General features: G+C 45.6%; 1 protein-coding gene across 3 annotated transcripts in view; it reads right to left on the bottom strand.

Moving 5' to 3' along the window:
* Positions 1-12,294, bottom strand: part of col4a4 (collagen, type IV, alpha 4) — a 52,090-nt gene that overhangs the window by 8,308 nt on the left and 31,488 nt on the right. For 2 of the 3 annotated variants that reach the window (XM_035386187.1, XM_035386186.1), the window contains exons 10-35: positions 11,935-11,970; positions 11,602-11,664; positions 11,466-11,501; positions 11,110-11,151; positions 9,695-9,775; positions 9,562-9,606; positions 8,659-8,721; positions 8,011-8,055; positions 7,864-7,917; positions 7,684-7,744; positions 7,339-7,443; positions 7,018-7,173; positions 6,539-6,547; positions 6,018-6,107; positions 5,580-5,740; positions 4,965-5,037; positions 4,775-4,881; positions 4,449-4,632; positions 4,216-4,284; positions 3,849-3,956; positions 2,693-2,911; positions 2,143-2,301; positions 1,626-1,793; positions 1,308-1,451; positions 666-773; positions 107-288 (exon numbers count right to left, since the gene is read on the bottom strand). In XM_035386187.1, the coding sequence (XP_035242078.1) occupies positions 107-288; positions 666-773; positions 1,308-1,451; positions 1,626-1,793; positions 2,143-2,301; positions 2,693-2,911; positions 3,849-3,956; positions 4,216-4,284; positions 4,449-4,632; positions 4,775-4,881; positions 4,965-5,037; positions 5,580-5,740; positions 6,018-6,107; positions 6,539-6,547; positions 7,018-7,173; positions 7,339-7,443; positions 7,684-7,744; positions 7,864-7,917; positions 8,011-8,055; positions 8,659-8,721; positions 9,562-9,606; positions 9,695-9,775; positions 11,110-11,151; positions 11,466-11,501; positions 11,602-11,664; positions 11,935-11,970 (2,568 nt within the window). The remainder of the gene's footprint in view (positions 1-106; positions 289-665; positions 774-1,307; positions 1,452-1,625; positions 1,794-2,142; positions 2,302-2,692; positions 2,912-3,848; positions 3,957-4,215; positions 4,285-4,448; positions 4,633-4,774; positions 4,882-4,964; positions 5,038-5,579; positions 5,741-6,017; positions 6,108-6,538; positions 6,548-7,017; positions 7,174-7,338; positions 7,444-7,683; positions 7,745-7,863; positions 7,918-8,010; positions 8,056-8,658; positions 8,722-9,561; positions 9,607-9,694; positions 9,776-11,109; positions 11,152-11,465; positions 11,502-11,601; positions 11,665-11,934; positions 11,971-12,294) is intronic. The other variant, XM_035386188.1, reaches the window with a different exon arrangement.

Below are 12,294 nucleotides of genomic sequence, written 5' to 3'. Positions count from 1 at the left end.
CTATAGCTAACACGCTACAGGTGAATTGATTCAAATTCAGACTCTGAAGAGTGAATCGCTGTGACTGCTTAAGGGACAGTGCTGCCAGTCATCTCTCAGCTCTCACCTGGTCACCGGCGTCTCCAGGGAAACCAGTGAGTCCCCTAGGACCAGTGGGCCCAGGTGGGCCAGGGCCACCATTACGCCCACTCTTCCCAGGTGGTCCTCGTGGGCCCACCTCAAAACCTGGTGGGCCGTCCCAACCGGGATACCCAGGGTCACCAATATCTCCAGGCCAGCCCTTATCACCTGAGAAATTATCAGTGTTAAACACAGCACTTAAATGATGTAATTATACAGCTATGGAGTGCATTACACTCAACTGACTAAATTGCAACAAAACCGCATTGTACTGCATCTTGTATAACTGGTCATTGGCTTTACCAAGCTCACTAACTTTAATGCACAGTACAATCCCATCATCTTGCATGTATACACGCACACATCGTTTAGTGGCCATGAGAGCCTAAACAAGAATCTGCGGTTATGAGTAAAACTCTGTAAACACTAATTATATAATTAAATCCAGACGTATTAGACATTTAATAAGCTAGTTGCTTATTATGACATTGAAAATGAGTTCACTTTATGCAAATTAAATTTGACTGGTGGCATAGCCATGTCACCTCTTCTTCCAGTGAAGCCCTGAGGGCCACGGCTTCCAGGGCCGCCTGTGCAGCCCTTAATCCTGCTGATTCGCGGGGGTGCAGGAGGGCCCGGATCCCCTTTGCGGCCTGACAGGAAGGGGGGAAGGAGAAATCAAGGGACAGTCAGAGCTGTGTATGAATGAAACACACAATAGATGGTGCTGAGCGTATGAGTGAAGCGTCAACCACAGCTGCGTTCATGCACGAACCCCACAGCTGATTCGGAAGAGCGAGACATCTGTGCTTCTCCTCCAAAACAAGTGGCGTTGGCAATCTCCTTCTTTCCACACCTCAGACTACAGCTGAGCTTCCACTTGACCCTATGGAGCTACAGGCCACAGCTGGCACTGGGACGGTCTGGATTTAATCCGAAACTGTGGGGCTCATCCATTCACCAGAGCGTGGTTGACTTAACCAAATGAGCCACCTGGTTGTTGCTTGCTCATTTGTATTGCACATACTTGGTACAGAGTGTGTGAGTGAAATGTCAGACTACGCACTGTATGCTGTGTGTGAATTAAATAATAGCATAGCATATGTATTCTATGTGAGATGGCAGTTATTGAATATAAAAGTGAGAAAATACGTCTGTGACGCGTGGGGCATTATGCGTCCCAGTACCCTTTTCTCCTTTCGGTCCATCATCCCCACACCAGCCATCACGGCCTTTGAACCCTCTCTCCCCTTTTTGTCCCAGACTTCCAGGTGGCCCTATCTGTCCAGGGCCACCAGGCGGCCCGTCTCCACCAGGGACTCCACGAAAGCCTGTAGGCATGACACAGCACGTTCCAAAGCACGTATAACATTACAGTGCAAGTCCAAGAGCAGGCATGACATCAATGTGCATGCGTGTTCCGAAGCATGTACAGCAATTCAGCCCATGTTCCAGCGTAGCCGTGGCATCAAACCCTGATAGCCTGGTCCAGCATCTCCACTCACCCTTCTGTCCCGGCGTGCCCTGGAGTCCAGGGTCCCCTGTAGGTCCTGCGGGGCCCTGCTGTCCAGGGCACCCAGGCTGCCCCGGGCGGCCCGGTTGCCCAGGGCGTCCTTTCCTACCATACCCGGGGGGCCCTGTGTCTCCCAGATCACCTTTATCACCCTGATAACCTGGGAAATAGATACATACTCATAACAGTGTGGCTACTTCCATATAAAACAGATACATACTGACATTACTGGCACTGTAACCTTGGAGACAAACACACTGTCATAACAGCATCATTGTCATCTTGGCAAAAAGAAAGAAGCTCATTACAGTCTAGCTGCAACATAGCAAAGTCACAGACACACATTCATAATGGTGCCACTGTAAACTTAGATGCAAGCATACTGTGAGTAGGAAATAGGAGCTAGAGTATCATGTTAAGTGTACTTTTGACATCACCCAATGAACCTGCTCCTACCTAGTGGTTGAATGCTCAGTGGTGAGGATGCTGCTCTATGCAAGAAGACTCACCTGTAGGGCCTCGATCACCTTCTAATCCATTAGAGCCTGGGGTTCCTGGCCCTCCCATGTTACATGGAGGTGTTGGGCCTTGGGGGCCTGGCTCACCCTCCTCCCCTATGTCCCCCTGTGGCCCCTTTCTCCCAGGCAGGCCGGGGGACCCTTGGGCACCTGGGAAAGCCCCTCTATTAACACTCAACTACAACATAATTACAATTCATCTACATTGCCTCTAACAGCCTATTTTTTTTACAGCCATAGCCCACATTAACCATCCTTTGAATGACTTCAATGTAGACTTCAAAACAAAGTCCAACCTAGCTAGTGAACATTAGTTATATGTATATAAATCATAGATAACTAGCTAATGACAAGGAAATCATTACTTTATAAAGCATTCATATTATGACTGCAAGTGCTCCATGAGAGCTTAAGAGTAAAAAACAAACAAATCCTATAGGCCTCATTGTGCAAGAGTGCAACATCACATTTGACAGACTTAAAGAGGCAGAGAAGCACGTACACTCCTGTTCCCTCTCCTTTTCACACACACAGCTGGTACCTGCTTCTCCAGTTGGACCTGGAGGCCCCGGAACTCCTTTGGGACCAGAAAAGCCATGTATTCCTTTGGGCCCCATAGGCCCGGATGCACCGTTTAAAGAGTCTCCTGTCGGGCCCTGGAACCCTGGTGGACCAGGCTCGCCCCGCTCTCCCGGAAAGCCATCATAGCTCAGCCCTTCAGAGCCTGGGTCTCCCACATCTCCTACCCATCCGGGCATTCCTGCACGAGGAGGAACGCGAACACACACACATTAAAGGAGTACCATGGTGATTTTCACACTTTCTCGGTTTTATGTGCTATTTGCACAAGAGGCATTGAAGAAACACAATGAGCAAAGTATTAAATATGTCCGTTCTGTATTTTTGGAGAAATATGCGTCCTATTTTCAACCGGTTGAGAAAGTTGTCATTTTTCTGCGTCACGAATACAGTAACCACTCCCATTTCCACGCCCCGTAAAGAAATCTGACAGGACACACCGTCCTGCTGTTCAGACAATGCAAATATTTGACTAACGTTAGGTTCACTTAAATTAGAGTGCCTTTAGATTATTTCTGCTTATATTCATTTAGCTAGCTAGCTAACGTTAGCTAGCTAGGAGGTTTGCTTTCATAAGGCAATGTTATCGATAACGTTAGCTTGCTAGTTTGCTTTTATGGGGACGTTATAGTTGTGCTTTTATCTTAACTTGGCTAGCTAGATAGCAAATATTATAATTGGATATAAGTCAACGTCCTTACCTTAGCTATCTATCGATACTTCATATACTACTAAGCTAGCTAGCTTGTGAAAATTCAGTCTCCCAAAGAGAGCGCGTATCATGGGGGTAGCTATGGTAACGGGGCACGGTCTGTCAATCATAGCTAACTGACAGTTCTCATTACCACACCCAGACGGTTCGGGTGAATTTTTATAGTGGGAAATTTAGGCTTAGAAAAATATGTTTTAAAGTACATTGAAATGACAGAAGAATAAAAAAATTATGCACATTTGTTTTGTTGTTGCCTAAAGACAACTGGGAAGTGTCACGTTCAACCACCATGGTACTCCTTTAAATCTTTTCTTTTCTGTGCACGGACAAACAGTGAAAACTGGCTCGCACACACACACACACGTATTTACTACATGCAATGTGAACATTTGACCTGACTCAGTACCTTTCGGACCGCTCACACAACAAGGCCCAGGCTGTCCCCTTTCCCCCTTGGGCCCGTCTAGCCCAGGATACCCGCGGTACCCCTCACTTCCTGGTGCCCCTCTGTTCCCTGGACAGGGCCAGACAAAGCAGCGGGTCAGTCTTAATTCACTTCATTTGCCCCGAGCAAGGACATGAGGTTTACAGTCCGGGTGTGAAAAATAACATAACACACAATATGAGACAACTACCAAAACAAATAAATGAACAACATTACAAAAAAGGTGCTGAAAATACAGTCACATCTTTTGCAAAAGTGCATCAGGAAATGAAGTTCGAGCAGCCATAGACAGAACAGGGTAAGATCACTGAGGCATGCTTCAGCTGACCTGGGGTACCGGGCAGACCCTTCGGGCCAGAAGGACCAGGATCGCTGGGCATGCAGGGCTGTGAGTCACCTGTAGGGAACATTTAGAGGCGAATGGGATTGGGCTAAAATATTTTGACCATGGTGATCATAAAACACATGTGCAGCAGTGCACAGTACTGTCTGTATCAAAGGCAGGACACATAACACCATGACCTGGCCGTAAGGTGTCCTTCTACCCCCCGGGGGTTTTACCTTGGACACCTTTGGGTCCAGGGGGTCCTGTAAGTCCTAGGGGGCCCTCCTCTCCTTGCGGTCCTCGCTTGCCCACAGGGCCCATGATACCAATGCCAGGGGGGCCCACTAGACCAGGGGGTCCCTTTTCCCCAGGATTACCCGTATACCCTCTGTCACCAGGAAACCCCGGGGAACTATCACCCTGAAGGACAAAGCAATCAAACACAGAGCCGTGAGAACAAAGCAATACAGAACAGCCAGGCACATCAACACACATCGTGGACACCATTGGCTTTAGTTGTGTTATACAAGTAACTCCTGTGAACTTCTTCAGGTATATTTACCTCAGGGCCACGGCTCCCAATTTCACCATGCTTCCCTTCCTCCCCAGGTCTGCCAAAAAATCCCAAAGGGCCAGGGGGGCCAGGGGGCCCTTGGTCACCTTTCGGACCTGTGGGTAAACCACTGGCTGGTTAAAATCTGTCCAGTAGCGTAGCCCACAGGGACACGCTGTATGACAGTGCTGCATCTCACCTTTAATGTCAACGATGAAGAGGTCACCTTTCTGACCCTTTTCACCTCGATGCCCTGGAAATCCCGAGAAGCCCTGCAAAAAGAAAACATCATAGAACAGCGTTAAATAGGCAAAGCAGTGGACATAATCCACACAAACCAGCTTGATTGTTTTGCAGTGTTTTAGCTTTAAAAGACAATGGCTGTTGGCGTGAGTGTCAGACAGTGTAATCAACAGGGTGAACATTATGTCTGGTTTTGGTGAGTCATCAAGACAGGTGAAGCCCTCATAAGAGCCCTGCACCCACCTACCCAGACCACGTCTACAGGTTGCAGCCCAACACACGCCAGATTGCTAATTTTGGGGTTTCTCTTGAAATGCATGCATGATGCGTGTGTGTGTGTGTGTGCTTGAGCATGTGTATGTGTGTTTGTGCATGTGTATATGTGTTTGTGCATGTATATGTGTGTGTTTGTGCATATGTGTGTGTGTGTGCGTGTGTGTGTTGGTGTTTGTGCGTTTGTGCATGTGTATGTGTGTGTGTGTGTGCGTGTGTGTGTGTGTTGGTGTTTGTGCATGTGTGTGTGTGTGTCTGTGTCTGTTTAAGTACAGAGAGGGGTGATATCTGTGCTCACTTGTGTCCCCCTTTCTCCAGGGTCCCCCAGCTCGCCTACATTGCCCTTCCTCCCTGTACTTCCAGGGGGGCCTCGGTAACCTGGTGGGCCCCGTGGACCCATAGGCCCAGTGTTTCCAATCAAATTCATGGGACCCCCACATTCACAGTCTCCGTTGTCACCTGTGAGAGGAGACACCAAAATGGCAACACGCACAAACACACACGTGTGTACATACGCCTGTATGCACATACAAATACACAGAAATACAGACACTGATATGCATACAGTGCATCCACAGAAAAGAATACACCCACACAGACATGTACACACACATACACGCTCTCTACACTCTCATATTTGCACTTTTAAAAGTGCACACTCATATGAAGACACACATTAATGCATGCGCAGATACACCCCCACACATGTGCAAATGCACACTCACAGAGGCATTACCTTTCATGCCACTGTCCCCGGAAGGTCCAGGTGGACCTTTATCTCCATCTTCACCAGGGTCTCCCGTCAGGCCAGGCACACAGTAATACCCTGTGTGATTAAAAACATCAACCTATCAGACACAAACTACATTAAATGTGTAAATGTAATCTAATAATACATGTAAAATCAACTTTGATAGAATACTTTTAACGCTAACAGTGTCTCCTTTTGACTTAGTCAGCTGATTTAACACTACCAGAGTTATCCGGTGACTCTTCTGTGAAATATACTCCCATCACACTGATCGTCATCTCTATCTCCTCACTGTCTCACTCTCTCAATGCCGTATAGTACTTCAGAATTCCAGCTTGGAAACGGGAGAGTGCCAAACCTGCTAATCTAAATCTGTTGGATCTACATTACCACAGTAATGATAAACAAACATGTTTCTCTTAATAATCTAGTATTCTGTAAACAAAGATTTCTAAATGTATTTTCATAACCTTAATGTTGCTGAGATAAGCAAAAACAGTGCTCACCTCCAAAGCCTGCCGGAAGCCCACCCCAAAAACACCATCAGACACACAGTGATGATGTCATGCCAGGGAGACACATATCGAACAGCATAAGAGCATGCAGAACAGACATTGAACAGGCATCAGAGTTCAGAACACAAACATACTACGGGAAGAAGACAGCATCTACTGTATTAGAAAGTACTGACAAACTGACAAACATAAAACCACTAGATCACACATTATTGAACTGTATTATTCTTAAGGTTCTAAGAAGTCACATGCTTCTACAGAGGTGACAAAGACAACAAATGAACCGAAAGAGAGAGTGAAAGAGAGAGAGTGAGAGTGAGAGAGAGAGAGAGAGAGAGAGAGAGAGAGAGAGAGAGAAAGGGAGACAAAGGGAAGAAAAGAGGAAAAGGGAGGAAAAGTGTAATGGTTAGGTAAGCGGGAGAGGCTGGATGGGAGTTACAGGGATGCTATGTTTTTCAGAAATCTCATACCTGGATTTCCAGGTTGGCCTATGGCCCCTTTTGGTCCTTTGGGCCCCTGTTTCCCAGGCTCTCCGGGTGTTGGCCCATTCACATAGAACCTCCCAGGGTCTCCTTTCATCCCTTTGGGTCCAGTGGGGCCTGGAGCTCCTGGCTGGCCCTTGGGCCCTGAGGAAGGCAGTACGGCCCTGTCAATCACTCCATTGACCTTCCAATGGTAAGCCTGCTGCTCTTCTCTGCCAATAAACACTAAGCTTGTTCACAGCAGGGATGGGAAGGTGGGTGGTAGGTGGATGTGTATCTTTGAGGTATATCTGTACTGGAGCAGCTTACCCACAATTGTCACACCAGGAGACCCAGGCACCCCATGCATCCCCATCTCCCCCCTGCTCCCTTGGGCACCCATTGGCCCAGGGGGGCCAGGGTCACCGCTGTTCCCTGAAAAACAGGAAATCATAGGAATGACGCTTCCTCGTGCAGCTAGTGGCCAGTTTTTAAATATTACAAGTCACCACCACATTTGATGGGGATAATCCATCTTCACTGATTGAGCTGGTCTGATGCAGTTGAACGGCTTCAAATCCGGTGGTCAGTTAAGTATCAGTGCCCACATGTCTGCTATATTTCTAATGGATTTACAGTAGGGCGCTAGTACCGGTGTTATTAGTTTGTCCTCACCTGTGCAATCGTTTTGTTGGAACATTTGGCGTCCTTTCTCCCCGGGGTCTCCTCTGATGCCCTTCAATGAATTGCAACAAATTTTACACACATTTTCAGCCCTGGGGCTAGAGGAACATGGAGGCGGTATCTATAATTCAACACTGTGTAAGCAAGGGGCGTGTTATGAGCCCAGTTCACCTTGGGCCCTGGGTTGCCGATCAGACCTGGAAGTCCAAAAGTCCCACCTGAACCCTAGAGAGGGAAAAAGGCAAAGCTATAAATAATACATCCACTCACACACTGTCTCTCAAATACACACACATTCTCACTAATTCCCACTCTCACCCTTTCTCCAGGTAGTCCAGGAGACCCACTATATCCAGGCGGGCCCTAAAAACAAAACACAGCATGCATGAGTGTGCATCACCACACTTGGTACTGTTTCCCTTACAAAGGTCACACTATACCTTTTCAGGTTTCTACTAGCCGGTGAGATGGTTGGAATTTCTAATTCCATCTATATTCTTCTTCTACCATCTCCAGTTGGGACAGTGAGGAGCGATGATCCTTTACAGCCAAGATTAACACATTTTCATTCCTTTCTACTCCTCCAAACGTCCACAAGTTTACTTGAAGCATTCCCTCTTACAGCCAGGAGCTATTCCTTACAGCCACAGCCTACATTAACCATCCTCTTTATGACAATATAAACTTCAAAACAAAGTCCAACCTAGCTATTGAACATGAGTTATATCCATGAGAATATACATAAATCACAGATAACATGTTAATGACAATGGAATTAAGCATTCATACGTGACTGCAGTGCTCCATGAGAGCTTAAGAGTAAAAAGCAAATGATAGGCCTATAGGCCTCATTGTGCAAGAGCGCAATATCACATTTGACAGACTTAAAGAGGCAGAGACACAGAGCTCAACCAATATGATTGACAGCATTTACAGAGAGGAACAGGGCAGCGTGACAGCTCCTACCCGCTCTCCAGGAAATCCCACAATGCCCTTTTCTCCTTTCGGTCCTGGGGGGGTGTCTCTTCCCTGAGACACAAAACGGATTCTGTCACACCGCCACCCTCCTGCTGGTTTGTGTCATACACCCACATGAGTACACATGTACCCAAATACACACACTACTGCAGTCTCTGGGCTTTTCCTGGCTCAAAGAAGGACTTTCAGTGACTTTGCGTGACAGCGACTTCGGACGGTCTGACTTCACTGCCACCCGTCAACTGTCAGCTCAATGCATTGTCCCCCTATATTCAGGCTTTAGAGTGTAAAGTTCTGTAAAACTTCATTTCCACTTCCCATTCCATTTTAAAAAGATTGCATATTTGCATAAATCATTATATTTACGATATTTTCAGGGAATTACGTCCAATTACATGGCATAATGATCTATAAATATAAATATACGATGAAAGTCGGCAGATGCCTCATAAACAAACCGACAATTGCCCTAACAAGCCACAGAAGTGGGAACATCTGTAAAGGCAGGCATTTTCTGTTAAAACTCACTTCTATATGGACGTGTGAGTGGCACTTGCAGTTGTCGGCACAGTCTATTGTCTCATTCTTTTATGCAATGAAACAGATTCTACTGAAGTTAATTTATTGTGACTAAGGGTGCATGTAAACTTGAAAGCAGTCAAAACTTTAAAAACTTGAAATGCGTACATTGCAACCAAACTGCACCAATAAATGCATGGAACATTTCTAATTATTTTACCAAGGGGGGGGGGGATTTTGTGCTATTTCTTCTATAGGTGGCTTAGGCGACTTGAAAAACACTGAGGCGGCCCACCTAAGACATCGTAATGCAAAAAACTTACTCTGCTTACAGACACAGAAAAGTACAGTAGCCAGCTCACATGTACTTACATCTCTGCCGCTGACACCACACAATCCCTTATAACCTTTCAGCCCCTGTGAGAGAACAATTCACAGGAATGAAAGAGTGAAGAGGTACTGAGACACTGCAGTGCTGACCACGGAGACGCCAGAGCTTCCCCACCTTTTCTCCTCGTTTGTGATGATCCTCTGGTGGCTGAACAGTCTCAAAGGGTCCTGGCTCGCCTTTGGGCCCTGGGTCTCCCTGTCCCAGACAAACAGCACTATTACCAACAATAGGCAGGCCACCTTGTTTTAAAGAAGTCCACTACCATAGTTTCACCTATATGACATAGGGAAACTATGTAGCCACCTGGTGGTCAGGGGAAAATCTTTTGATAGATCCTTCCCTCAAATGAGTAAATTGTTTCCTCAAATTAGTGATCTGCACCCACAAATTACGTAATTGGTTTACTAATTTGATGGAACGGATTACTAATTTGAGAGAACAATTGATAAAAATGTTCTCACTGGAGACCAAGAGGAAATAAATAATATTTAAATAATATTTTAATAAATAATAACAAAAAAACCAAATCATAATTATGTATGATATTTAAGATACCACATCCATTTGTGCAGTAGGTCCTTCCTAATGACAATGACTATTTTTAATTCTGAGGTATGAAATAGTAGAAAATGTAACTAGCACACCTAGCGAGGGTGGGTGGTAGCCACTGCAAATTAGGCCATGCGCTAAAAAGACCTAAATTATTTTCTTTGTGTTTATAGATGGTTCTAACCAAACTGTACAGGCACTGAGGTGACTCATTTGGATGTAAAATTCACCCATAATCAAATCGACCTGATTTGCACACATGTCTGGTAATTCAGAAAAACAATCACATAGCAAACCTGAAAACCCTCTGAGGCATATTAGACATTAGGGCTGAAAACGAGCAGCACTCCCCTTTTCGATGTGGCAGAGTTTGAATGGAACCAAATGAGAGTGAGCTGAATATAGTGAGTAAAATCTAATTCTGCACTTTTTCACTGATATATAACAGCCCTGACATACAACACTACTGCTGAGACCAAATTATTGCTGTTTGAAAGTGCTATGAGTGACTCACAGGACCATTACTGACCCAAGGTACTATTATCGATAAACTGCACTGTTACTGACATACATTACTACTGTATCACTGACATACACTGCTGCTGCTAGCATACTGTACATCGCCATTACTGACAAAAAGCACTATTACATAAGCACAGCATTGTTACAGAACAATTACTGATCTGTTTAAATTTTACAGACACAAAATACTACGACTGACACAGAGCACTGGCACTGACAGTAATAATTACTATGGACATCTTTAAAGGCACTAAATACTGTTGATGGCAAATTACACAATGCTATCACTCCCACACACCACACATAGTCACACTCTACAGCGTTAGTGATGCAGTGACTGTGACAGACAGTGAACATAATGAAACAGCCAACAGTGCCTTTAATGACAGACCTGCAGTGTGTTACAGTCACACCATGCAGCTTACATGGCTGATTTGAATCGTAAATGAGGAACTTACTTCCTCTCCTTTGTCTCCTTTAAGTGGCCTGCCCATGTCTCCCTGCAAGACCACACACATACATACACACACACACAAACACGCACACACACGCACACATGCAGACACACATGCACACGCACACGCACATGCAAACACACACACACACACACACACACACACAGTAATGCACTGTTTAGACAGTTGTGTAGTTTGCATTCTGTTGAAGGCACCAGGTCACATTTTACTTTCTTCTTCTTTAAAGATAAAATATAAAATACAGCATGAACAGAAATGATGACACTACTGCCTCTTACAGTTTACAGATGGTACTGTAATATCCGTGTCTCTTACAGGTAATAGCCATGCATACTCACAGGTTCACCTCTCGGTCCAGGAACACCAGGCGGGCCCTGCACACAGAAGCACACAGATGGATAAACAGACAAACAGTGAGAATGCACAGGTTTTCTCTGACTCTGTGAATCGTCCAAGACAAGGTGAATCACTCACTTCGAATCCATTGAAACCGATGCGTCCCATGGGGCCCATGGAGCCAGCAGTGCCGGGTGGTCCCTGTGAAATGGTAAGCATTGTGAAGACACCTTATTAACACATACCATAGATGCTGCGTACTGGAACTCAAAATATATTTTGGGGCACTTTGGTGGTCATAGTAGAGACAACGTGTTTGGTGGTAATAAAGATATAGTACAGAGTGACAGTGTTTGGTTATTACATACACTCATAAGCACATGTAAATAAAATGTCATCATACATCACTGCACAAGGACAAGCTTGGCAACAGTTATGATAAGAAGCAGGGAGACTGATGAAATGACTTACAGGTTGCCCGGCACGCCCTGCTGGCCCAGGGTCACCCTGTCCAACAGAGAAGGAGATCAAAGTTAAAGTGAAAGACAAGACACGCTCTTCACAAAGTTCATACATATGTCCTGCGGAGCTGCGGAAGCAGCAGCATGACACCGTGTCGACTTGTGAGTATCAAACTTCACATCCCTATATTATTGTTTTCTGTTGAGGACGGCTTGCCTGGCTTGTCGTGTGGATGTTTTGCTTCCTGTTTGCTCTTCATTTATTAATATTATATTCATTAGTATCCACTGTTGCTATGGTTCCCTGGATTAATAAAAGGCCAACCATCCTTTTCTGTCAATACGTGTCTGTTCACCTTGTAACGAGGCC

Source organism: Anguilla anguilla, chromosome 12 (genome assembly GCF_013347855.1).
Source record: "Anguilla anguilla isolate fAngAng1 chromosome 12, fAngAng1.pri, whole genome shotgun sequence".
NCBI classification, from domain to species: domain Eukaryota; kingdom Metazoa; phylum Chordata; class Actinopteri; order Anguilliformes; family Anguillidae; genus Anguilla; species Anguilla anguilla.
This window is presented reverse-complemented; position numbering and strand designations above follow the sequence as displayed.